The 26789-nt window shown below is 33.3% G+C and overlaps 1 protein-coding gene and 1 long non-coding RNA gene across 5 annotated transcripts in view; both read left to right on the top strand.

Moving 5' to 3' along the window:
- The window catches only part of LOC125074693, a 168665-nt gene extending 152000 nt beyond the window's left edge, over nucleotides 1–16665 (top strand). For 3 of the 4 annotated variants that reach the window (XM_047686097.1, XM_047686088.1, XM_047686105.1), the window contains 2 exons: nucleotides 13839–13949; nucleotides 14339–16665. In XM_047686097.1, coding sequence (XP_047542053.1) covers nucleotides 13839–13949; nucleotides 14339–15437 — 1210 coding nt within the window. In that variant the 3' untranslated portion in view covers nucleotides 15438–16665. The remainder of the gene's footprint in view (nucleotides 1–13838; nucleotides 13950–14338) is intronic. The other variant, XM_047686115.1, reaches the window with a different exon arrangement.
- Nucleotides 16666–24570: 7905 nt separating this feature from the next.
- Nucleotides 24571–26047, top strand: LOC125074473. The gene is made up of 2 exons (XR_007120126.1): nucleotides 24571–24681; nucleotides 25804–26047. It is a non-coding gene; the product is annotated as an uncharacterized LOC125074473 (long non-coding RNA).
- The last annotated feature ends 742 nt before the right edge of the window (nucleotides 26048–26789 follow it).

Genomic DNA, 26789 nt, shown 5'->3' with positions numbered 1-26789 from the left:
AGTGTGAGTGTGGAGAGCTGAGATGGTCCAGTGGTTAGAACGCGTACATCTTAACCGATGATTTCGTTCAATCCCACGCAGGCACCACTGAATTTTCATGTGCTTAATTTGTGTTTATAATTCATCTCGTGCTCGGCGGTGAAGGAAAACATCGTGAGAAAACCTGCATGTGTCTAATTTCAACGAAATTCTGCCACATGTGTATTCCGCCAACCCGCATTGGGGCAGCGTGGTGGAATATGCTCCAAACCTTCTCCTCAAAGGGAGAGGAGGCCTTTAGCCCAGCAGTAGGAAATTTACAGGCTGCTAATGCTAAAAAAATGCTAGGCAGTGAGGGCAAACGTCGTAAAAAAATCTACACGTATTGGATTATATTCGGGCACATGTTAAACCAGTAATCCCGTAATTAACTAACTTACTTGTGCGATAAGAGAGCACTTTCGTTGCCTATCAGTGGGATATTACCAGATTGTTACTGCACTTTACTAAGAATTTCATTTGTTTTATATAACATAGGCCGGCGGACAGTAAAAATGGACCACCTGCTGGTAAATGGTTAACACCCATAGGCAATGTCACAGTAAAGATTTTTTACCATTCCTTATATCATTGGGAGCTCAGATATATTGTGCTTGCAGTTACACTGAATCATTCACCCTTCAAACCATAACACAACAATACTAAGTATTCCTTTTTTGTATAAATTCAATTGATCCAATTCAGGTTATTATTCGCCGTTCAGGTCACTGTCTGCCGTAACTCAGTACACTTTATTAGCGAAAGTGTGTTTTGTAAACATGTCTGGCGCAACGCCAGTTCTTAGTCATTGCGAGACAAAGTGTATCGTGTTATGTATAAAGAATATTTTACCCACAACTATCCCTTTCACAAAACGAAATATATTGTAGGAATATTTCGTAATTTTTTTTATCGTACTTTCTTATATTTCTTATGAAGGGAATTGCGCGGGGGTCGGGTTTAATACTAAACTTTTCCACGTAATTTATCAATATTCCAAAGTAACAAAAATAAGTACAACACCAGAGAACAATTGGTCTGACACGAAAAGCAACTTAGTTCCATACTACTTAAAGATAACAATAAATAAAAAAAATGGGCTCATAAAGGCTCTTTTCGACAGTCACAATTAAATGTAAAGCTACCCCCCGAACCGGTGGCAGTAGATTTTATAGCGCAGAATCGGTAAGAAACTCAGCAAATTCTTTTGTACCGTTTTAATTACAGATAGTGTCAATAAAGTACTATTAAATGTATAATATATATAATAGAAATAGAAATCAACAAATACTAAGTCCACGATTTTTTATAATATAATTTTGTAATGAGTAGTAGGCCTTATTAATCTATGTTTTATTGACATGAGTTTTTTTTTAAATAGACAAAGCTTTTTAATATGAATATAGTAAAAATATTTTTCATAAAAAAAATCATAACTTTTGTAAAACATAAAATGAGAGAGATATCTTTGCACGTTTGCGTTTAATATTTCAAAGTCGAGAAACGAACGGGTAAGAAAACAAACGTTTGTGATTTATATCTTAAACGATTGAAACGTCACCTGCTGAGCTGGAATTTGTCTTGATTTACACGGATATTACGCTTCATGCATCGTTAAACATTTTACTAAAATGGAGGTCAATTCGACATTATACTTATTTAAGACTTAATAGTCGTTAATCGACAATCTATAATAAATGATCTTGGGAACATGATTGACGCTCTATCGTTTTCCATTACACGTATCAAGAAAACTGTTTCCACTACACGATATTCATGAGTGCAATATGTTATTAATCTTTACTTAAAAGATCGAGTGGTGGGTGTGTTTCCATTAAACATTTACATAACTTTATGTATATACTGAAAGCCTTTCAAAGCAAACGTTACCTCTGAATTGTTATGCTATCGAGATAGTTTCAGTTATATTTGTGAAAACGTGTTATTATTGTATCCATACTAAAATTATAAATTCGATAGTAACTCTGTCTGTTACCTCACGCTTCAAACTCTGAACTGATTTAGATGAAGTTTGGTTTGAAGATAGTGTGAGTCCCGGGAAAGAACATAGGTTGTATTTTTAATTCTATCCCCGACGGGGTAAAATTCGGCGTGATGGTTTGTGAACTATGGATAAAATTTTACAAATTAATTCTTAGTTAGTATTAAATATTAGGTCAACAAAAAAGTGACTTCATTCTGTAATTACTGTGAAAAGTGATACAAAATAGTGTCTAAATTATATTCGCTACAGATTTTCTTCTCTCTGGTAAAACGCATTACTCGTTCCCCCATGTGAAGTAGTTCTCGCTGGGCCCCGAACGCCTAATGCGCCCTAGTACACCGGAATACCCACTAAAATAAAGCGGTAGGCCCTTCTGTCTCTCCGGCGGACGCCACGGGATCGCTTCTGCATGCTACCGTGACGAATAATCACCAACCTCGTGCGACATTCATTTACAATACATTATACAATTTACACAAAATATATTTAACATTATACATAATCTTTTAGTAATATTAACATTATATATTAAACGGTAACTAATAATTAATAGTCCACTGAACAAGTTAAAATATATCGGATTATCAATATACCGAGTTACTGAACTACTAACAATTTCCTACTTAGTTAACGATAGCAGATAATGACGTTAGTACAAGTTTGTTACTAATGTGTTCGGATACTCCCGATAATGTTTCCAATACAATTATTGTATACATGCGACTCGTCCCGACTTTATATGGCTAGAATAAAGGTCTACATAAAACGCTTAAGCTTAAAAATAGTAAGTGCCCGTTATTGCTTGTCACCATCTTCGTCATACATATTCACGAAATAATACAACGAATCGATAGCTGGATTATCGTATATAGATTTAACACTATTTCATACGCCGCGATGGCCGAGATGGCCCAGTGGTTAGAACGCGTGCATCTTAACCGATGATTTCGGGTTCAAACCCAGGCAGGCACCACTGAAATTTCATGTGCTTAATTTGTGTTTATAATTCATCTCGTGCTCGGCGGTGAAGGAAAACATCGTGAGGAAACCTGCATGTGTCTAATTTCAACGAAATTCAGCCACATGTGTATTCCGCCAACCCGCATTGGAGCAGCGTGGTGGAATATGCTCCAAACCTTCTCCTCAAAGGGAGAGGAGGCCTTTATCCCAGCAGTGGGACATTTACGGGCTGCTTATGTAATACGCCGCGACACCCGTCAGTTCAGTTCTTAACAGCCTAACCACTGAACAGATTTTGATGAATTTTAGTTTTAAGTCCAAGGAAGGACATAGCTTACCTTTTTATGCGTAACACCTGACGATCTTTAAAACGCGAGCGACACATTTATCATAAACCTAAACTTTCCTCGTGAATCAATCCAACAATCAACTGATTGGTGAAAACCGCGTGAAAATAATAACAAGGATTTTTTTTTGTATAATATTTAGTGATGAATAAATGCTTACTACCAATATCAAAACATTTTTCATTTAAGTATGGTCATAATAGTGCCTTTGAATCGTCATAGTAGAGTCATTAATGCGGCAGGTCGCGTGCGAGCTAAGTAAGCCAGTCACATTCGGGCTAAGCAGATATTCAGAAATGGTTGACTACACTTAGTTTTTAAAACCAGAACCTTAGGAACTGTAGTCTGGTCAGGTGGTATATGGCTACAAGTTATCCATTAAACCAACGACGCAGTCAGTGATATTTTTCATTATGTTGCTACAAAAATTATTTCATAAAGATTGCCATCTGGAAATGTTTTCAACTTATTTAAATTAGTGGTATTATCTAATTACTCGTTTCCTGCCTCGAGTTCCATTTTTGTTTGGCGTTATCTCGACACAATTTAATTTAAAACTTAAGAATGACTAAAATAACCCATAACAATAAAGTTAATTAATTAAATAACTTCAATTTCATTTATATTGTTCTTTATAGAACAATGCGATGAGAAAATAATTTATTTTTTTATTGTTTATATATTTATTGACGCTCGCGACTTCGTTCACGTTTTAGAGGTCGGTCGTCACGTGTTCAAGCTTGCTTCAAAACAAATTTCGTCATATAGAGTTCAGTGGTTTGGCCGTGCGAAGCGTAACATACAGACAGATATACTTTCGTATTTATAATATTAGTATAGACTACCCGTAAAGACTACTTACGGGTGAAATAGTGTTCTTATCCCATGATTTTTTTTTTACCAATGACAGGTTAAACAAACAGTTAAGAATAAAAAAAAATTGCTGTGAATAAAAAAACCGATATATTCTAGAAATCCAAGAAAAATCAAATCAGAATATCGGCAATGATAACTGATAACACTAGGTACAATTATAGCTAAAAACAATCCAAGTAGGTTCCTACAAAAACAATATTTCAACAAAAACGATCAAGAATTAAGAACGCTTGCGTTTTACACCTGAATTCGGAATATGACAAAATATTTGTACAATAAGAACCCCATTTATTTACATGGACAAATACTAAGAGATTTATTAGCAATATTTTGTGTTAAGCCTAAAAAAATCGTTACATTACTTACGCCATCTGTTTTACGGAAATTGGTCTGGCACCACCTGCTGCGCCTGCGCCGCTTCCCGTTCAACCGTGACGCTCCCTGTTTGAATACTTTCACAAACAAAATGTTCTTCTTTTTTTAAATATATTAATCTGTACTGTATAATTCACGTCTACTTTTTTTTGAAATGAAAGAAAAAAAATTAGAAAAAAAAGTCATGTGTCATGACTCATGATAAAACGTACACGTGTGAGATAAAATTCAGACACAATTATACATCCACAATGAAGGAGCGACAAAATGTATTTATATACAATATTATAAATCCGAAAGTAACTATGTCTGTATGTCTGCTTTTCTTTGGTTTAGTGGTTTCGCTCTTTCAAAACCTGAACCAAATTTGATAAAATTTCGTAATGAAGCAAGCTTGAACGCGAGGGAAGCCGCGGCTGACAACTAGTACAAAATATGTTTGTAATATTATTATAATATATTAACTATACTTAGTTTGATGTCAGTTTGTTTATTGTCCGTTTACATCTGTTACCGTTTTTACCAAAATAGGTAGGCGGTAAAATTTGTGACCATGATATTTATGACCGGTACTTAATTGGCTCACTCACCATTCAAACCTGAACACAACAATACTAAGCATCGCTGGCGGCAGTGTGATATATGATAATTGGACGGTACCCACCTACGGGCTTGCACAGAGCCCTACTACTAAACAAATACGATTTTAAAATTGTTATATAATCTTGTTATATTAAGCAGAACTATCAAAAGCGCTTTAAAGTTACCAAAGATTGTAGATCGCATACAGTTGTATTTACCTCCTTCAACTAGCTACTTCTTTAACTCTACGCTGTGTTTGTTAATACTTGTAATCGATTTAAGGCAGATATTTTATTATATCATACTTTTATAACACAAAACAGCACTTGCTTTGATAATAATAACTAATTTAGTAAATTACATTTAATTGGCCTTTTTCATGACAGAATTCAATACGCATACAATCACAAAATCTATTTCAACACCGCAATTTTTCTCTCTTACTTCTCTACTTGGGAGAGCTTGACAAGTGCAAGCCCATCTAGATAGGTACGACTTTGTGATTATATTTTCCACTGCCAACCAGAAATACTTAGTATCGTTGTGTGTTCTTTCAAGGAGTTTAAAAGGTGAGTCGTATAACTACAGGCACAAGGGACACAATATCTCAGTTCTCAACGTTGATGGTGCATTGGTTATGTAATAGTTAAAAATGTTATACGGTGCTAATGTCGATGGGCGATGCCCCATTTGCTATCAGGCCTTGCCCATCCGCCTACACATGCCATAATTTAAAAAAATGTTAGCAAAGCGATTTCGTAATTTGTTAGATGCGTACTAAAATACATACATCTTACAATTAACGGTATACTTATACATTTGTAACGAATAATGATGAACAGGATAGAATATCTTCTTAATTTGGACATACGATTTTTTTTAATAATAACGCACCTTCCAAATTAATGAAAAATAAAAATCTAAATATATTTGGTGTACACAGTCAACCAAATTATGTGGCACATCAAATATATTATATGTTTTAAAATTTTATAACTTTTTTTTTCGAGCGTACCAAATACTTCTTCTCGCTCTGGCGCTTGACGACGGACAGAGACGGAAAAATGTATAAGCGTCGAAGTTTCAATATTGTAAGGGGCTTCATAGGAAACTAAAGGTAGTGTTACTTGGGAAGTGTCTTGTGTGAACTTCTTAACATAGTTTCCGTTAAGAATAAGAACGTTAGATTTTTGTCATGTACTTGGTTTTCTTTAAATAAGTTTAAATCATAGATTTGTTATAACGTAGTGTTTAATGGGGTCTTTATTGACTGTTTTTGCTGATTTTACTGTATTCGATTGGTAAGTTTATTTATAAATACACGAATCGCTTTTCACTTCAATAGTCTAAATTTAAAGCGGGTTAAACTGCGAAACTCAGCTAGTGATATAATCATTATAAATACTAAAATATTTTCTGATATGCACTGCATCTATTAGAATAAGTTTTATATAAATTGAATTAGTATTTTTTTTAGTTAGACAGTATAAAAAGTATAGTTAGATGTGGTAGGGCGAAGTGTTATTCCATCTGGGGTCGGACTCACCAGTTATCCTACTGGAAAATTGCGTTTTGTACGTAACCCAGTGTAATGAAAGGAATAATTTGAATTTATTTATTTTTTTCATGTCGTCCCATAAGCTCTAAAATATCAGATGAATAAAGATAAAGTGGGCTTCGGACATTAAATCCTCTAAGCAGCAATACTCCGTATTGTTGTGTTCCGGTTCGAAGGATGAGTGAGCCAGTGTAACTACAGGCACAAGGGACATAACATCTTAGTTTCCAAGGTTGGTGGTGCATATATTCCGTACAGCGCCATTGTATACGGCGGTGGTGATCACTGACCTTCAAGTAGCCTATTTGCTCGCCTTCCTACCTATATTACAAAAGATCCTACATTTCTATGCAATTTAGTTGGATAAAATTAACTACTAAGTCTCCTGTCTCGGCAGAATCATTAAAATCATAAGATACTTTATTTAAATAGGCTTTTAAAAGCACTTTTAAAGTAAACATAGAAGAATCGGCAAAAAAATTATATTTACTCTTTTTCAACATATGAAATACATTATGTAATATTCTATATAATATGTAATATGTATATCCTACCTTAAATTCAACAAGTATTAACTGCACGCTTTTATATGATCTTTATAATCGTGTTGAATGATATGTGTTATTTATTAACAAATGATTTGAATTTTTAGACCGAGCGATGGTGACCACTTACCGTAAAGTTTTGCCAATCTACCTACCTAGTACAACTCAAAATAACGCAATCCTTTCTCCTTGAATGTTTAACGTTTTCAAATATAAAGTTGAAAACTGAAAATAGTTTTTCCTTTACAGTTGAAAACTTATGTCGTCGCGAACTCCATTTCATACACAGACTTCAAGTTCGTGTATTAAAGAGCTAAAGAAATATCCTTCTGTTTGCACTACATAGTTTTTCTAGCTCTTTGTTTACGGATTGGCTTTGAGTGCAGTTCGTGTTGGAAATAATGTTATATATTTTAAGAGCAGTCACTGTGACTGGTTGTGGGTTTGTAGGCGAGGATACTTTGTCATATCATACCAATATTGTAAAGATCTAACGATTTATTTTTCATCTTTCACACAAAAGCTCTTTATATTAATTACCACTGGAATAAGACTCCCTTTACTTTTTTCGAAACGATTTCAATCTTACTCAACCACGCAGTTTCAATGAGGATTGGTTATATACGTGGCAGATTTTCATCTGCCGCATGCAGGTTTCCTCACGATGTTTTCCTTTACCGCCGAGCACGAGATGAATTATAAAAACAAACACATGAAAATTCAGTGATGTTTGCTCCGGTTTGAATTCGGAATCATCAGTTAAGTCCAGACATACCAAAAAGAGATATATCTTTCTAACTAACTATAAAATAGATAATTAACAGGAAACATTTTTATGCTAAAAAAATAAAATACCTAAAAAGTCAGATGTGCTTATTCGGCTTTGAACCTGTTAATGGAAATTAAGATTTAAGTGTTGCATACATTGAGCCGTTGCGGCTTATAATTATAATAACTATAAAATTAGTTACCTCTTTTCTAATCTTTTCATTAAAGCTCAAATTGTCATGTTCAATTTAATATTTGACCTAGGTTTGTAGGTAGGTTGCAAAGATATAATTTCGTAAGTGTCACGTGGGTCGTTTTATACGCGAAGAAGATTAATCGCCGAGGTCGAGAAAACAACATCTATTGAATTTTGAAGTCAAACGACCGTCTTTATGATTAATTAATTTAAAATAAAAACGAATATTAAACATACATATTAAAAATTTTATATACGTACGAATTATATATATATTTTTAAATCAAATATAATAAAAAGTAAGACAAAAGAAAACTATAGTTTTTATGCAAAAAATTAACCCCATTACATACGGATTTATTTCAATTAAAAAAAGTAAAGGACCAGCCTGTAAATGTCCCACTTCTGGGTTTAAGCCTTTAGGGTCGAGAGCTACTCCCTACGCTGCTCGATTTCAGGTAATATAGCAGATTTCATCAGACGCATGATGACAACAGTATGACGTGATGGGAGTGCTTAATATTTCTTACATCACCAATGCCATCCCTAATAATATATTACTTGGTGTTAAGGTTTTATGCAAGCCTGCCTGGGTAGGTACCACCCATTAATCAGATATTCTACCGCCATACAGCAGTACTCTGTATTCTCTTAGTTCCCAAGGTTGGTGGCGCATTGGCGATGTAAGGAATGGTTAATATTTCCTATAGAGGTATTGTCTGTGGGCAGTAGTGACCACTTACTATAAGTCCGCCTACCTATAACATTAAAAAAGATATACTTTCAAGATAAACTGTTTAATCCTTAAAATTAAAAAAATAACATAAAATTAAAATCCCTATATCTAGAAAGTAAATAAGACATCCCAATGGCTCAGTTACGATGATTTCACGCTCCGCTCACCCCAAAGTAGAATAAACAATTTCATTTGGGAGGCTTTCGAGATAAAAATGTTTCCGGCGTTATGGGCTCGTATCGGTTAAATAAAAATATATTGTAAAGTATTTTATTATACGAATACCGACACAAAAGGTTTACTAAATAATATTTATATCATATTTGGTTTTATTTACGTTTGTTTATATTTGAAATTGCTATTTAAATGGAAAAATTTCAACTTGTATGTAGGCGTGAAATTTCCACTCGGGTATGTGCTTCAATGTTTTTGTTATATATACATATCTGAGTAATATAAAACAAAGTCGCTTAAAGCCGCTTAGGTCTTTTTAACTACGAAACAAATTAAATTTAACAACGGTTTTCATCACTAAACATATTGGATTCAAGTGGATGGATTATATGTACCACATGCATATTATGGGAAAGAAGTGCCAAGAATTTAACTTACCTGTCAGGAAGATATTTTTTTTTTTCTATATTTGTTCTTCAATCTTGTGAAGCCAGGAGGGGCTTTAAAATAATCGATTTAATTAAACCAAGTAACGATCATTAATATTTCTGATTTGATAAGCTATATCACTAGCCCCAGCTACGCACGAGTGCAATGCTGATACTAAATATACTACAGAATTTCTTTATATACAACGTTCACAGCTTTCTTGTAATTAGACAATTCAAACCGTTATGATCCTGCCATTTTAAATCTGTAATTATCATACAAACCTCCTACACGTAAAATCCTTCCTTAGCTGATGTCTACACCCTATAAGGAAGGTAGGTGTTTTAGTTTCTGAGAAAAGTGTAATTTAATTAAATAATTAAAGTAAAAAAAAAGTTAAATGATCCTACGATATATGGTATCATAATAAAATATGATCATATGGACAAGTTCGAACAAAATATAGCTAACATTTTTGGTCACACTTACAGAATTTTCCCATAATGGATGATTAATTTTTTTAAGCGTTTTTAATTTTATTGTCTGTAATTGGTAAATAGAATAAAAATACATATAAGTCTACATTTTTTTTATCATTTTAAAAATCTAAAAATGTACAAAAATGTACGCCGCGGAAAGCGATAAAGGAAGTTACATGGGTACCGACATGGCGATATCTGATACCCCGAGCCAGTGCTATATTATTATATTTATCTCAGTGAAAAGAGGAACGAATCATTGAATATAGTAAAAAGGGAATACTCATTATTAATAATGCCGACGGAAAAATAATAACATGGACTGTTAACTAATGGAAAAAATTCCAAATTATTTCTTACGTCACCAATAGGATATGAGATTTATCCTAATGCCTGTAATTATACTGACTCACTCTAAACAATAACGTAGAATATTTGAGTTGGTGGTTCCGATCATCTTTTATTTAATCCCACAAGTTATGAACCTGAATAACGATCTTCGTTGTTTCATTCGATAAAAGATTCTCCGTGCACATATTCCGCATAAAATATACATGAATATTGCACAAAGTTATCAAATAGAAACACAGTCAGTTGGATATGTGTAGAGAATACCAAGTCTATTTTTACTTAAATTTATCGCGGCTTACGTAGAGTATACTACTCAAATAACAAAATATTTTACGAATTTCGCTAAACACAAACAGCATTTCGTACACTTTATTGATTAAATAACGTGACAGAAATAACGTTATGAAAATAACGTTGGAAGTTTATAAACACTTAACGTTATTTATTTAACACGGAAAAGGAGTTTTCTGCTGGAATTCAAGACGTTAAATATTTTCAATTATAACCAACTCGGAGTCACGACTTGCTTTGAATTTTCACTTCGCCTTATAAATGGGTACTTAATCACTTACGAAGTATATTTAGAGGTTTAAGTTGCGATATATTTTAAAAGAGATCGTTAGCGCGACTTCTGGAGTGGGCTCATTAAAATATTTCCTTTGAGAAAGCAACAGTCTTCAAAATAACGTTATTAAAAAGTTTATTATGTGTATAATTTGTCCAACAGTTTGGGGTCATTGTCCGTTCAGCATTTTGTAAAAATTCACTTCGGATGATCTGCATGTGTCGTGTGACATTCTGACACATATGTATGTGTCCAACGACAATCTTGTAATCTTGTCGACATTGATTTCGTCATCAGGGGCATAGGGGCATGAAGCACGGGGGCCCCAACGTGCGTAAGCAAAAATGAATAAAAACTTCCCAAATTTTTTTTATTACACAAATGACAAAAGTCAAAAAATGTTATTTCTTAAAAGTGCCCAAAATTTTGGAAAAAGTGACAGATAATTACGATGAATAAGTATTTCTTTTAATTTTATGCATTTTATTTTGTTTTGTGAGATATCTTTACCCTTCCTAAGGGCCCCCGAACAATTTTTTATACCACCAAGGCCTGTTACGCTTCTGTTCGTCATATTGGGTTTATATTTATTTTATATTTTACATTTATAGATTATTCTTTATAAAACTTGGATACCCGTGTTCTAAGCTTTAGTTTCATAAAATATTCATTCAAAGTCGTATATATTGTACGAAGTATTTATCTCGGACAAAGGAAAAGTTACTGAGAAAATGTCGCCGTGTCTATTGTTGCGAATTATCCAGGATTTTATAGATTATATTTGATACTGAAATATAGATAATAGTTTTAAATGAAAATGATTTTCTTTACTAGCATATTAATTTTATCGTCTTAATTGCCGTTTTATCTTTTAAGACTTCACACCAAATCTGAGATTTTATTAGAAAATAATATTTAAATATGTAACCAAATGCCTCTCACAGCGTTGTTTATAACTCAATGGTAGGTTCTCGGCCTAATACCGAATGAATAGACAAATTATTATTTTAATATTTTTATTATTTTTATGAAAGTAGACATTTGATTAAATGTAAATGTATATTCAATTAACGTTTGATTTGACTTGACTTTGAAAAGTACATCTAGTGTGCGGCTAAGCCAGAGTTCTATAATTAATTAATCACGTGACACTGAATTCCTCTGGAACGTCTGGACTGATTTTAATTAATCGTATTTATATTTCGATTAAATTGAAATAAATAAAAAAAACCGTCACACGCGGCTACGCTCTTGTTTTAGGGGCTGGTCGTCAGTGATTTGTCCCAAAACAGATAGGGTTTCGCATTCACAATATTAGTATAGATTCTTATTTCAACCGTACGTAGTTGGGACAGCTAATCTCTGTCCATAAAGAGATCGCTGTTTTTTTGGACGCGCATCACGTAAAATAATAATAAATAAATAATAAATAAATATTGGACAACATCACATACATTACTCTGATCCCAATGTAAGTAGCTAAAGCACTTGTGTTATGGAAATCAGAAGTAACGACGGTACCACAAACACCCAGACCCAAGACAACGTAGAAAACTAATGTACTTTTTCTACATCGACTCGGCCGGGAATCGAACCCGGGACCTCGGAGTGGCGTACCCATGAAAACCGGTGTACACACTACTCGACCACGGAGGTCGTCAAACCGCTAACCGTAAAACCGCTGAATGTTTTGATATGAAAGTTATACCAATATATTCAGAGTGGTTCAGAGAAGATTTTTAGCGAAACATAATAATATACATGAAAATTAATTTAACATATAACGTAGGCACGAGAGCCGAGATGGCCCAGTGGTTAGAACGCGTGCATCTTAACCGATGATTTCGGGTTCAAACCCAGGCAGGCACCACTGAAATTTCATGTGCTTAATTTGTGTTTATAATTCATCTCGTGCTCGGCGGTGAAGGAAAACATCGTGAGGAAACCTGCATGTGTCTAATTTCAACGAAATTCAGCCACATGTGTATTCCGCCAACCCGCATTGGAGCAGCGTGGTGGAATATGCTCCAAACCTTCTCCTCAAAGGGAGAGGAGGCCTTTATCCCAGCAGTGGGACATTTACGGGCTGCTTATGTTATGTTATGTTATGTTATGTTATAACGTAGGCAAACCAATACACAGCCATCACATCGTTTATATATACATACATATGCATACTTTTTGGTTTAATTAAAATTGTTTTAACCTTCAATCGCTTTCCGCTATATGTGTAAAGGGCCGCTTTAAATTGCGTTTTGTTTAGACCCGCATAATAACTAAGAAGAAGAAACTAATTATCACCCTTAATGAACCTTCGCTTGCTACATTACACGCTTTGAAAATGTAATTAGCTTTCAAATTAACCTATAACACATTTAATGCTCTAACAGACCGATGCTCTCTGGATTTGTATTAGAAATAATTATGAATATGCATTGTTAGTATTCGATGATTTTCGGATGTTCAATTTTAAGCCTTACGAATAGATGTATTAACGTTCGGTTTTAATTGTGTTATATGTGCACGTTCACACGTTCTTCAGACGACGGCACAGTGGTTGGAACTCGTTTCTATCTGAATCAATTATTGCGAGTTCCTGTCCGTAATTTGTTTTTATATCCATGTGCTGGATGAAAACCTGCATATGTATCTCGATACAACTAGCCCAACAGGGACATGCACAGGCCGTTATTGATATTAATTTGACATTATATTCTATTGAACATTATCATCTTCATTCAAGTTTAACACGTATTTTAAAAGACTTAAGATCTACGATAAGAATACATAAATTCAGCTCGAGAAAAAATAGTACAGCTTTAGCTTTGTATAATATATTTAAATTGTAATGTAACAATTTTCTGTTGTCCACAGTCGGAGTGAGTCGGCTCTGAACAGCCCGACTGAGCCGGATGTATCATTGGCAGCCTCCCTCACTGACCCTCTGGAGGCACACACTCTAGATGAAGCCAGGAGAACTATCAGGTATACAGTTAATATAATCATGACCGAAATTTAAGATCTCAATTTGTTTACTTGAAATATGATTTTATATAAAAAAAAACGTTATATCAATAATATTATAATGATTATTAATTTAAAAGCAAGAGCAAGTATTGTGATTCTTATCGGTTCTTCTCGATACAACTCTACATTCCAAGCCACTGGTAACTTGTGAAAACAAGATCAGTTGATATTCAAATTCTTAGTGAGATCGACTCTATGAATAAATCATATTTTATTTTGAATTTTGAATACGCATATTCAAAGTTGCTTAAACTGAATACGATACAATATTTTATACTGGAGACGAACGTGCCGACAGAAATGACATTGCGATTTAATTTTATGCAGTATTTTATTAATCAAAATAGGCTATTTTCATTTATTTCCAGAGATCTCCGAATGAAGTATCGAGCCCAAGCTCATCAACTCTTAACATGGCGCCGAGCTCATCGAACTCAAGAAGAACTAGTCACACGTCTTCAACGAGAGAAGGCCGAACAACTCAAGTCCCTTTCCAGCCAACTCCTCTTATTCGAATCGCGATTGGTTCGCAAACAGAAGGAGATCACAAACATGCTGGCTCTTCGGGAAACGATTATCATGAAACAGCAAAAAGTAATCGAAACTCTACAAACTAAACTACTCGATAACGGAATTGATACGTCACAAACTATTCCCGATTTCAGAGATATGTTGCAAGACAGTCACATTACTGGTGACTTTGATTCTCTTAACGATTCAGATTCCGCTGTCATCATGGAAGACATCGATTCTGATTGCAGCAATCTACCACACGTGCCAAGGTTTAGATCGGCCAACCCAGACAGCGTAACGATAGTTCGATCCATTTCAGACGCGATAGATCCAAATCTGAAATACAGCGTCGTGAGGCGTTCAAATGGATTCCTTCGGAGACCGGAAATATTGGAGACTGTATACAGCGTCGAAGAGGAAGCCGATGGTGATTCTACCAAAGGCTTGAGCGCACAAAATAGCACTGAAAAGGAATTGAAAGATGCAAATAAAACAGATGAACAAAAGTATAAAGAAACGAGCCTTCTAGCACAGAGACGAGACAATTTCCGAATGAGGAGCGTAGTCTTAACAGCTGAAGTCAAAAGCATAGATAACGATAAAGATACAAAATCAAAGTCGAATAATGAGATCTGGTCATACAGCTACGTGCCAAAAAGAATGATGCCACCAAACGATTCCGACGAAGAAGTAACTTCAAATCCAGAAAGTGATGAAGGAGAGACAGAACAGAAGACTAATCAGGTGGTGACATACAACAGAGTAATGTCAAACCATAGGAACGTGACGAAACCGAAAGACGTCAAGTACAAGAGGATAAATAAAGCTAAATCGAAGAGCTTAGAGGAATTGCGAGGGAGATTAAAGAATTGGGTCGATAAGGGTAACAAGTTATCAGATATGCCGCTAGAGCACGCGCAGAGCTATGCCTGAAACATTTTGCCAAGTTCCTTTGTAACGTCACGTGGATTTTCGGAGCGAAGGCATTCGTGTCACTAATGAGAGATATAAATCAGGTCGAAGGTCCCGTAGCGACGATTTTATTCCGTTTAATGTAAGCAAACGCATTTACAATAAAATTTTAAAGTAGCAATTTCGTCATTTTCATTGAAACGCGTCGAGTGAGATTTATCATTATATGCCAAATTGTTAGATTAATATTATGATCGTTGCTTTTTTGGCGTCTAGAAAAAAATAATATTTTTAAATTTAAAAGTATTAGTAGAATGTTAGTTAATACAATTTACGCTGTAGTAGATTTATAGAATCAACATTTCGCTCATATCATGATTTATTCGATATAATTCCGAGAATCGATGTTACTTAAAAGAAAAGTGAGTATTTTTTTCGATTAATCATTAAAGTATTGATGTTTTCGATGTGTAGTTAAAAAAAAAACGATTCAAAGCAAACTATTAGTGAAATATATAAGTATTAAAATAATTAAAGGTAGCTATTGCTCTTAAATGTCTTAATGGTAAATATTGACGCACTATTCTTGATACTATCTCCTTGGTCTATTGTAAAAAAAAATCTATACGAATTAATGTGTTGTGTAAATTTTAAAAATATTGAATCACACGCAATTTTAATATATAATACGTTATAAAATTTGGAAATGATTTTTATTAGCTTTTTTGATAACTTAAGGAAGCTTTAAATCGACAGAGGCGTGTAGTTTTGTAAAGAGTTAACATTAAAATAGTCTACTGAATTCTGTTGCTTGTTTAAATAATACAGATTAAAAAAAAAGTTATTTTTACTTCTCAAAAAAAAAAAAAAAAAGGAATTTCTCAATTGACAAGTTTTATCGCATCGTTGAAATGTATACAATCTATTATAAATAAAAATACATTAAATTTAAACATAAAATAATATATATATATATAACATATATGTATAAAAATTGGTATATAAAAATGTTACACCCGCACGAGTGATTTCTCAAACGCACGCTTTTTTTTTATTCACTTTGAAATTGTTATCCTGTGATTTAACAATGCGTAACGTCAGTGGAAAGTAAGAAGGCCTTAAGCGGCAAAATGATAGTTTTTGGATTTGAGGTTTAATTGTTAAACAAGTAAGTTCATTTTCCAAAAGTACAATTTCGTCGGTTAAGCGTTTCTTAATTTCCTCTAACGTTATGTACATTTCAATTTATTCGGTGTAAAAACTTAGGTTAAGGTTAGGTTAAGTTCGTGGAGAAAAATTAACAATTAATTCATATTTATTGTATTATATGTCTGTGCCAATTCTTAGATGTATTATATGATACATATATATTACATTTAAACATACAACTCACTAAGTACATAAATAAATGCATATATTTCATATGAATGTTTGTATTAATTATACATATTAAAAAATACTTCTTAACATATAAATCAAAAATATATGTTTTTATTTTATTTCAAATGACACTCAAGTCAATTCATTTTGTGCTTTTTTTAATTTTTGTAATATTAAAAAAAAAAAAAACTAATTGAAATGCGTTTTCTAGAAAGTTCTAAAATATTCTTAAATTAAGATATTTCATAAAAAAATTATCAGATGTTATTTAATAACGCAGCTAAATTAATTGTATCATTTTAATATGTATAATAATATTTCTATTCGAACTTATATTTGTTTCTTGTATTGAATATCTTTACTTCAATTATTAATTGTAAATAACATATCAAAATGCTGTAATAATACAAAACGCTTGAATTATTTTATTATACTGAACGGTACTTATGTATGTTTCATTCCGATGTATTTTAAAATGCTAATTAAAAAAAATAAGCATTCATTATTTTTTATTTCTTAAATATGTATGTATGTCAGAGGAGCAGGGTGCCGAACAGTTGGGTTCGGGGATTGATCCGACATTTGGGAGACTAGGTGGGCGTGAAATGGAGATATTAACAAAATAAAACTATTTAATATCGTCTGATCACTGTATTTAATTGATTCAACAATCGTACACCACAAAAATATCAAAGGATTACAATAATTCATCTCGATTAAGAGCAAATGGGTTTGCAAGCAACCATTGCATTCGAGTCGCTTGCCAAATCATAACGGCTCGCGTTGCCATGACACTTACAACTCCATTCGGAGTGACCCGCTCTTAAAAGTAAATCAGCCATCTAACATTATTGCCAACTACGCGATTCATTAATTATCCAAAGTAACCGCGCCTTGTTATGTATTCAAAATAAGTATCAGTTTTGTCCTTCAACATGAAAGTTAATTTTATAAGCCGTATAAGAGAGAAACATAAATATATTGGGTACTACAAGAAAATTGATATGGGTAGGTCCCAGGTATATACTACCGCCAAGCAGTAATACTTGGTATTGTTGTGTTTTTTATTTTAGGCTTAATGGATGAGTGAGCTAATGGAACTACAGGCACAAGTGACATAACATCTCAGTTTCCAAAGTTGGGGCGCATTGGAAATAAGGAATGGTTAAAAAAAACCATTAAAAAACATCATTGTCTGTCTGTCATTTGGCGAAAAAGTTTGTGCTGCATCAGGTCGAAAATCAACTATAAATTACAGCGCGGTGACGGTACAGAGAATGGAAATGTTGATAACGCGTTGATTTTGTATGAAATGGTTAAAATTTCATACGGCGTGGTGACCCATTTGGCCGTCCGGAAACCGATCCTACAAAATAAAACAAATAATGATGATGATAAAATTAACTGTTCCTGTTAGAGTTCCAATAAAACCGGTAAACTCTATGGTAAGATCTCGCAAAACTGATCTGTGAGATAACCCACCGGTAACTCGTCGATGTAAAATCTTCAACGACCACAGTGCATCATTGGATCCAATTTGTGCCTCATCAATTAAGTTTTCAGGGATATATTTATAATTATAAATAGTTTATTTTTAACATTACTTCCTTAAATATATATAAAAATAGTTACTGTACAAATCCTGACCGCGTAGAATGGTGGCAAGAATGCCAGCAGCATTTCCCCATTGAATCGCAATCCCGATCCTCTGGGCTAAAAACGAACCAGCCCTCCTGTCACCAGTGGAGTCAATAAGGCGAGGTGTTATACTTTTCATGAAGCTTTCTGCTACTACTCCAAGGGCCAAGTGTTTCGGCAGCAAATGGGACAAAAAAGGCATTGCAAATGAAAATAGCAATGCCCCAAATTAAATAAGGGACTAATATTTATATTTAACCCTTTTAACTGATAGTTAATGTTTTAAGGAGTAACTTAAGCTAAACATTTTGTTCGGGCAGGACAAAGTCTGTGCCTCGCTAATAACACAATAAGTTTATATAATCAATAAATTCCTACCGATGGTACGTTTCGAAATGTATTTTCTTGCCTAACTCAAGAATATATCCTCACAAAGACTACTAATTTCCACTATCTTTGTATTCCTATTTTCACTGTCCGTCCAGTTAAGCGAAAAGCTTGGGTTAGTGAAGACAATAATTCATGGGATTAGGGTCGAACTGGGAGATTTACAGCGCTTGCCTGCCCGTAAACCAAACCGGTATTGACGCTTGAAATGGTAAATTTAGTAATGCGCATAAAATTAAACATCAATACATTCTTCCTGAGTATTCTATTCTTATATTATTCACGGTAATCGTTTCTGTAATAATATTCCACAGCTATTTTTAATCTGTCTAAAATGTTTAGTGTAATTTTCATAAAATTGTATAGATGGCATTGCTAGTATTTTAAATCGCGCTGACGTTTTGTACAAATGATTTACGTATTAATATAGTATTCATGTCAATAAAATGACAATGACCGTTTCCTCGTCGAGGGTTGACGGACGCTCGCCGGGACCCACCGGCGAACTCGATCTCGCTGCGCGACGAGTGAAGCCATAACATGGACATACCAGAGCGGGATCCGCCGCAGTTCGCCGATCGCCGAGGCTCGATCGCTCTGTGGCGTGAACCTGACCCAGTTCAGACATCACGGACAGTAATCCACCCAGTGACCCGTCTGTAGTTGCAGACGGCGTTGCCACCACTGTAGGGGGCCATCGCCTCGACCAGTTACCCCGGGGCCCATGCGGGCCTGCGTGGATATATCTCTCTATCAATAAAATGAGTCGTTCCAGAACATGAAAGTTTAGTTAATCCAGTGAGCAGTGTGATCAATACTATAGTTCAGTGTTGACATTGGCTTAATAAAAAAATTAAAACGAACATCTAAAAAACATTGATAAATAAGGCATATCACACAATACAAGATTGTATTAGAGATAAAAAAGCGTATTTATTGACTTCTAGGCAGGATATGTAAAAAAAAAATTATTATTTACTGACATACTCTGTAATTAAAATGGTGGAAAAAAGTAACTACTGAGTTTCTTGCCGATTCTTCTCGGTATAATCTACTTATTGATCTGATAACTTGAAATTTAACAGTGTAACATTACGATTCAAAAGTGCTTTTATGAGCCTACTCGAATAAACAATATTTTCATTTTGCATTTAATTTAAGCCCTATTTAATGAAGCACATTACATGAAGCTGCTGCTCATTACTAAATTAGATTCAATAAAGGTTTCAATCTGAACTTATTTATAAAAATGTTGTAAACATCGTAAACTAAGTCAGCTCTCTTTCGTTTCTACGAAAAGCAATTTCGTGTATTGTATTACTAATAGAAAATTCCATTATAGCACACGTCGTAAAGAAATCTATTAATCCGTTGAAACGTGTCAGAATTTATTATTAATGTAGCATTTTACAACATCTTAAAGTTTTAATAACAATAATAAGTCAGGCGCTCGTTCGGTCGTAAGAGTAACGGTACACTTGCTCTGGAATATAATCATTTATCTAACCTCATATAGAAAATAGATGTCGTAATCAATATTAATGTATTAATTAATATTAAGAGCAACTAAAACTAATTAAAAATAAAACGAATATGTATTTATTTGCTATTAAATTTTATGAGGATATTAATACTGATTGTCCTTAATACAAATTTAAAAGTCTTAAAGCTTTAAACTATGAGTCTAGTAGAGAACTAAAGAATCAGGACTTCTTTGCAATATTTAGTGTTAACTAATTAAAATTATTAGACTAATAATGTATTGATGGATGGTAGGGTAAATAGGCCACCTAATGGTAAGTGGTTACCACCGCCCATAGATACTGGCGCTGCTTATTATACTCGCTCTTTATATCGCCAATGCACCACTTGCCTTTGGAGCTATGATGTTATGTTGTCTGTAGTTACACTGGGTCACTAATACATAAAAACGGACCCAGCAATATTAAGTATTACCATTTTACGGTCAATATCAATAATATTGGAGATATTTATGTTACTTTTCATTTCATTAAAATGTAATTATATTTTTCTAAAAAGACGTAATATTGTTAAGTGTTTAAATTTTCTTTTGAATATTCTTTCTATAAGGAATTAAGATACACTATATTCAAGCAACAACATAAAACATACGTATCAAATAATAATATTAGTATAAATTATTGATAACGTCAGAAGTAAGTTTAATTAATGAAGCAATGAATAATTAACAAAGTTTTAATGAGTTACTTTTAACTATTAATAATTTTAATGTAAATTATTATCAATTATTTAGTTAAAATATACCTAAATCAAATGTTTCGCTATAGGTTACACTTCAAATAAAAGCATGTCGACTCTAGTATTTAAAAAAAAAATGTTGTATTCGAAAACATGTTCGAAATCAAAGTTCATGTCATTCGTTTTAAATAAATGGCTGTATGGTGGAATACTTTTGCATTTCCTCATAAATAAATATGAAAAAAAAAATAAGGACAGTTAAAACTAAGTGCTTTAAAAGTTTTTTACATGATTAAAACAGATTAAGGATGAGTTTCTAGAGCCTGATGATGATGATGTTCTTCTGACCGATTTCAGCTGAAGCGGCTGTTCTCAACCTAGACTATCGAACTAAGCAGGTGATAATGTACTGTATAAGTTTGATCACACACAGATGCACTCTTAATTTTTTCATTGTCATAATCCATGCGTTACTACAGACAAACTGCTATTACGTGCTTTTCTCGTGTCTGCTAATGAGAATTTTTTGTCACGAAAAAATTTTGCCCCAAATAAAAATATTGGTGTCCGATTCTCTTACTTTAATATAAATATCACACACAAACCACACCAGAAATTATCGGTGGCGCAAGCATGAAAACAGAACTAGAGGTCTCGTCGATTTTAGTAATAGCCGCCAACAGACGAAACAGAAGGAATGGAAGAGTTATGCCGTCAATCAGCTGGTTGAACCGTCTTGGACCGTTTAAAGACTGTCCATTTAAGTATACAGAAAGAGCGAAACAAAGTTTATTCACATGTTAACAACTTATCTTATTTGAATTCTCAAATTGTCAGGAATATTACGTATTAGTAAAAAAATAGTTACGTTGTCTGTGTCTAATCCTCATTGTCTTCGATTAGATTGTCTATGTTATATATGCCGATGGACTCTGTAGCTATAATCATTATTATTATTTTTTTATTTTATTATTAAGGATAACTTACAAAACATACACCATTTATAGGTTAAAAATAAAGGTAATTACATTTTTAGCTAAGTGTTGTTTCAATTAAAAGTTATCACGGCATGGATTATATAGTGTGAATAGTAACCGAACAAGATCTCATAAGTGATAATTATACAAAAACAACCACGTAGCTTTGTCTCAGCGTGCTGGACAAATTGACGCTACACGAGTTCATCAGGGAAATTTGATTGAGGGGTCTGACTGAGAATGTAGAATTAGAGTCATCAACACACTCACCTTCTAAAAAAGGTTCTCACATCATTTCATAAATTACCTTGTAATAAAATTTAGGACATAAACATCGACTACAATCGACATTACACCGAAATTCTTATAATAAACCCATCAAAGTGTGCCCCTGGGGCAAAAATTATAGGCAATTTAAGTTCGAGGTAAAAATAAATGGAGTAGAAAATCCGCACATTGGCGTCTAAGAAGTAAGATAAGGATTGCATCCATGGATAAAACAAGATAGAAAATGTATAGAAAATAGGTAACTTAATAAATATTATTAAGTTACCTATTTGAGTGGTTTCTATTAAAGTTAATTTATATTTGATTTGATTTCAATGTATATAATTTTTACGTTGTATTTTAAAAGATTCAGATGCCTGAAAAGGAATTAAATATTTAATTAGATAAAAGCACAAAACACATTTTTTTCGCACTTTTTCCCCTCTGTGGCATGGTAGAGAAGTTAGGGGCGAAAGAACAATGCTATATTGTTTTTGAATCAAATGGATGTCAAGCCTAAAAATTATCAATAGACTTTGAAACTTCGGCTGAGTTAAATTGTATTGTGTAAGCAACTGAAGGCTTAGTGATAACGACGTTGGCAATTATTGGATATTTTATAAAAAAAAAAATCTTCGAATTTTGAGATATCTTTCGCAACAAATTATATAAAAGAAATATTACATCGACTTACCATTTAGTTAAATATTTATAAATTAAAAATTAAAATATGATTATTGTGAATGATATTGGTATGAGTCTTGTTATTCGATTTTAAGATTCTATTGAGTAATATCGTGTAGAATTTAAAATAAAATAAAAAAAATCTACGGAATCGTAAACAAAATGGAGGAAAATTATAATGGGTATCAAGACTAAAATCTGGTATGTCAAAAGGTAACCCTGAAATAAAGGCCGTTGTGAATCAACATTCAGCTTAGAATTCTATTTACAAGATCTCCGTCAGCGTAAGACGGAGGCTGCCGGTGTCGTGAGATAAAAACAAAAGTACTTTAATAATGTTTGCTTGACAAAGATAGGTAAGAATTATTTTTTAAAAATTGAGGGAATATTATAAGCACGATAAGTTGGTTTACGGCGAAGTTTTTTAGGTTATTTTGCTTATAGTGTTGTAATATATTGATTTATCTATGACCTTCTTGTTTCTTATACAAAATACCGTACCTATTGACTGTCAGAATATTTCCAAACACAAACTACTATCTGGTACGCGATATATTAGATTCCTTCAATTATATAGGCAGCCGCTAATATGGAACTTAAAGGCGCTTCTCCTAGACGGGAAAATAGGGGCTTAAATATCGTAGTAAAGTCTATTATATATTTACACTTAGAAAAGTAAAGTCTAAAGGTTAAAAAAAAACAAAACAAGGTGGGCCAGCCACTATAAAATTATTGTATAAAATAATTAAACTGTATTTAAAGGTTTTGTGGGCAACTTAGGAGGTGCGTGGCAGTACAATAAAAAGACTGATTTGTAGAGCGTGCAGATGTGGTATACGCTTGGAGTGGCTATCTCGTGGCTAGCGTCGAAACGACAAACAGATGTGCTGCTTGTCGTTACGACGAGCATGTAGATATATATTTGATTACGAAAAAATATACATTTAAGACTATTTTACGGAGTTAAGAATACTTATTTTTAGAAAAAATCGCTTGCATTTAGTCTCAGGTTCTATCAAAGGAGTGATTGAATTATAATTGTGAATAACTTCATTGAAAATCTGTATATTTAAAAAGAGCAACTACGCAAGTGCCTTGCCGTTTCTTTTCGCTGGTTTATGAAACAGTGTTTAAATATTGACGATTCAAAAACGCTGTATTGTAACAATTACTTGAATTAAATATATTTAATTTGATTTAAAGTATATAAATGGAATTGACGTATTCATATAATACCAAATTGAACATTTATACTTAAAGATTTTTATAGCAATGTTTTTATATCATGCGTTTTCACTCGCAATATTTTATCAGGCGCACAATTTAAAAACTATAAGAATCACGTCATAACTTTTCTTGGTAAAACATTTCAGATTATCACCTGATTAAAAAAAATATCAACAATTAAAACAAGGCAATTAATTATATAATCTTTAATTGAAATAAAAATATTTAAAATTGCAACATTATCTTCTGTTTTCGTGGCTACGTGATTTTTTACTCTTTTACTATCTAAGATTCCTTTTTCTTTTGCAATACATTTACACAATATTTAAACGGAAAAAAAAATACCGGCAACTTCCTATATATACGGGTCAGTGGGTCACTGTGCTTAAGAGTACAATTTATAACAAATACTCACTCGTTAATTTTATTGTTCTGACAAAATGAATAAACTTGTGTTACTACTTCTTATAGTTTGCCTTTGCAAGGTAAGGAAAACAAATTTTATTTTGAAATATATTTGCTTTTATTTGGTAGTAGGGTTTTACGCATATCCAGACAAGTATTGTTGTGTTCCGGTTTGAATAGTGAGTGAACCCCGTAATTACAGGCATAAGAAACATAACATCTCAGTTTCCAAGGTTGGTGGCGCATTGGCGATGTGTGGATGGTTAATATTTTACTATAGCAATGTGTATGGGTGATGGTGACCACTTACCATCAGGTGGCCCATTGGCCGTCCTACCTACCAATTTCATAAAATAAATATAGTAAAATTATAAACAAATTTTACACATTTATTACTACAATACAGTCGAGATTTTAGATGAACCGGCCATAAAATTTAAGAGATTTATTTTTGAAAAAACACCATTTTACCGGGACTTTGTTTGATCCGTTTCGGGAACAATTCTTATTACATCGCTATAATCTAAATTATAAGTATAATATAAGTATACTCTTTGATATTGTATTCGAGCTTAAATAGTGATAAAGCCGCTGTAATCCCGTGTGGATTACAGACCCGAGATCCTGTGGTTGGCTTCGCACTGGCAATATAGATTTAATAATAATTTTTACAGTGATAATAATTATGGCCGATTAACGTTGTTGTGTTTAAAAATAACGATTGCTATTTGAAAGACGTGTTATGAAATCAACTTGATAATGATTTCCGTGTTTTAATGTACAATAGTTTTAAAAATAATATATATGCACACGTCGTCAACAATAAATTGTGCACACGTCGAGGTGCAATATTTATTGTTGGGCTTGGTGGAAGTGAATGAGTTCAATGAGTACATTTTAAATATATATATATTTTTTTGTGTTTTAATGTTCGATGCCATTGTGAATTTCGCTTCTAACAAGCGCGAGTTCAAACTGTCGATAAATATTTGTACAGTCTGGATAATTGTGTTGTGTGTTCTCAGACCACTTACTGTTTCTTGGCTGATTGTTGTGAAGCGTATGTTTGTATAAATAATAAATGAATAGGTATTCCTATTAATTCTGTGCATTAATTATAATAAATAAAATCTAAAAACACTAAAGTAGTTACTGCGGTCTATTTTATCCAGCGTGTAACATACAAGTTAACTTAATTTCAGAGCATAGACACATCTTGTTCTAAGCGATGCGGTGAGCGATCCTGTCCCTCACGCGGGTGTGACTCCTGCATGAGTCCGTGCAACGATCGACCATATCCTTGTGATCGGGAATGCGAATGTCTGAAAGCGGCGATGCGTTTTCCAGAAGTGGAATATCCGATGACGGTGATCGAAATCAAGCCGTACTGCTGCGGTTGCGGTTGGTGTACATAGTTTACTTATAATATTCTATTGAATAAACATTTCTTAATAAAATGATGTTATACTTTACTTAAGTACAACCCGATCATTAGTTAACGTTTGTTATTTTCTTATTTAAATCCTAAAATACTTCGAAACTTAAGTTTCATCATCTTGAAGTCTTATATGAATGATATGTCAAAGTAGAACACCTTGACAGCTGACTTCTCGCGAGGAAGACGACTCAAAATCATCGTTCATTCGATCACGGATTGTCACGAATGCGTTCACTCAGCGATCTGTCAGTCTCTTATAAATTATTGTTGTGTCTGTGGTGTATATGTATTGATACTCTTTCCGATTCAAAATTAACTGACGTTGGGATTTTTATATATATTTACTAGCTGTTACCCGCGACTTTGCCCGCGTAGAATATGAATATATTTACAAATTAACTTAAAATATTACGTTAATGTAAGATCTCTTTGTATACCACATTGATGTGTATTTCAGTCCTTAGGGTAGAATATCCAGAAACGCTTAAATGCGAATCAACTCATTTTTAATCGGTAGCCCAGAAATAAAATTTCATGCTTTAAACTTCAATGAGACGGACTTCCAGACTAACCTGTATACGAAATGTCAAACTCTATTTCTCCATTAGTATGGATCTTAGAGGGCAGTGACTTCCAAATCAGTGTTTACATTTATTAGACTTATTATTAAGTTTAAATTTTATGTTTAAATATGTTAAGAGAGTACAATGAAAGAGAAAAAAAAATACAAAAATATGTCGAATTATTGTG

The sequence above is a fragment of the Vanessa atalanta genome, chromosome 2 (assembly GCF_905147765.1).
Source record: "Vanessa atalanta chromosome 2, ilVanAtal1.2, whole genome shotgun sequence".
NCBI classification, from domain to species: domain Eukaryota; kingdom Metazoa; phylum Arthropoda; class Insecta; order Lepidoptera; family Nymphalidae; genus Vanessa; species Vanessa atalanta.
The sequence above is the reverse complement of the archived record's forward strand: the minus strand, read 5'-3'. Positions and strand labels throughout refer to the sequence as shown.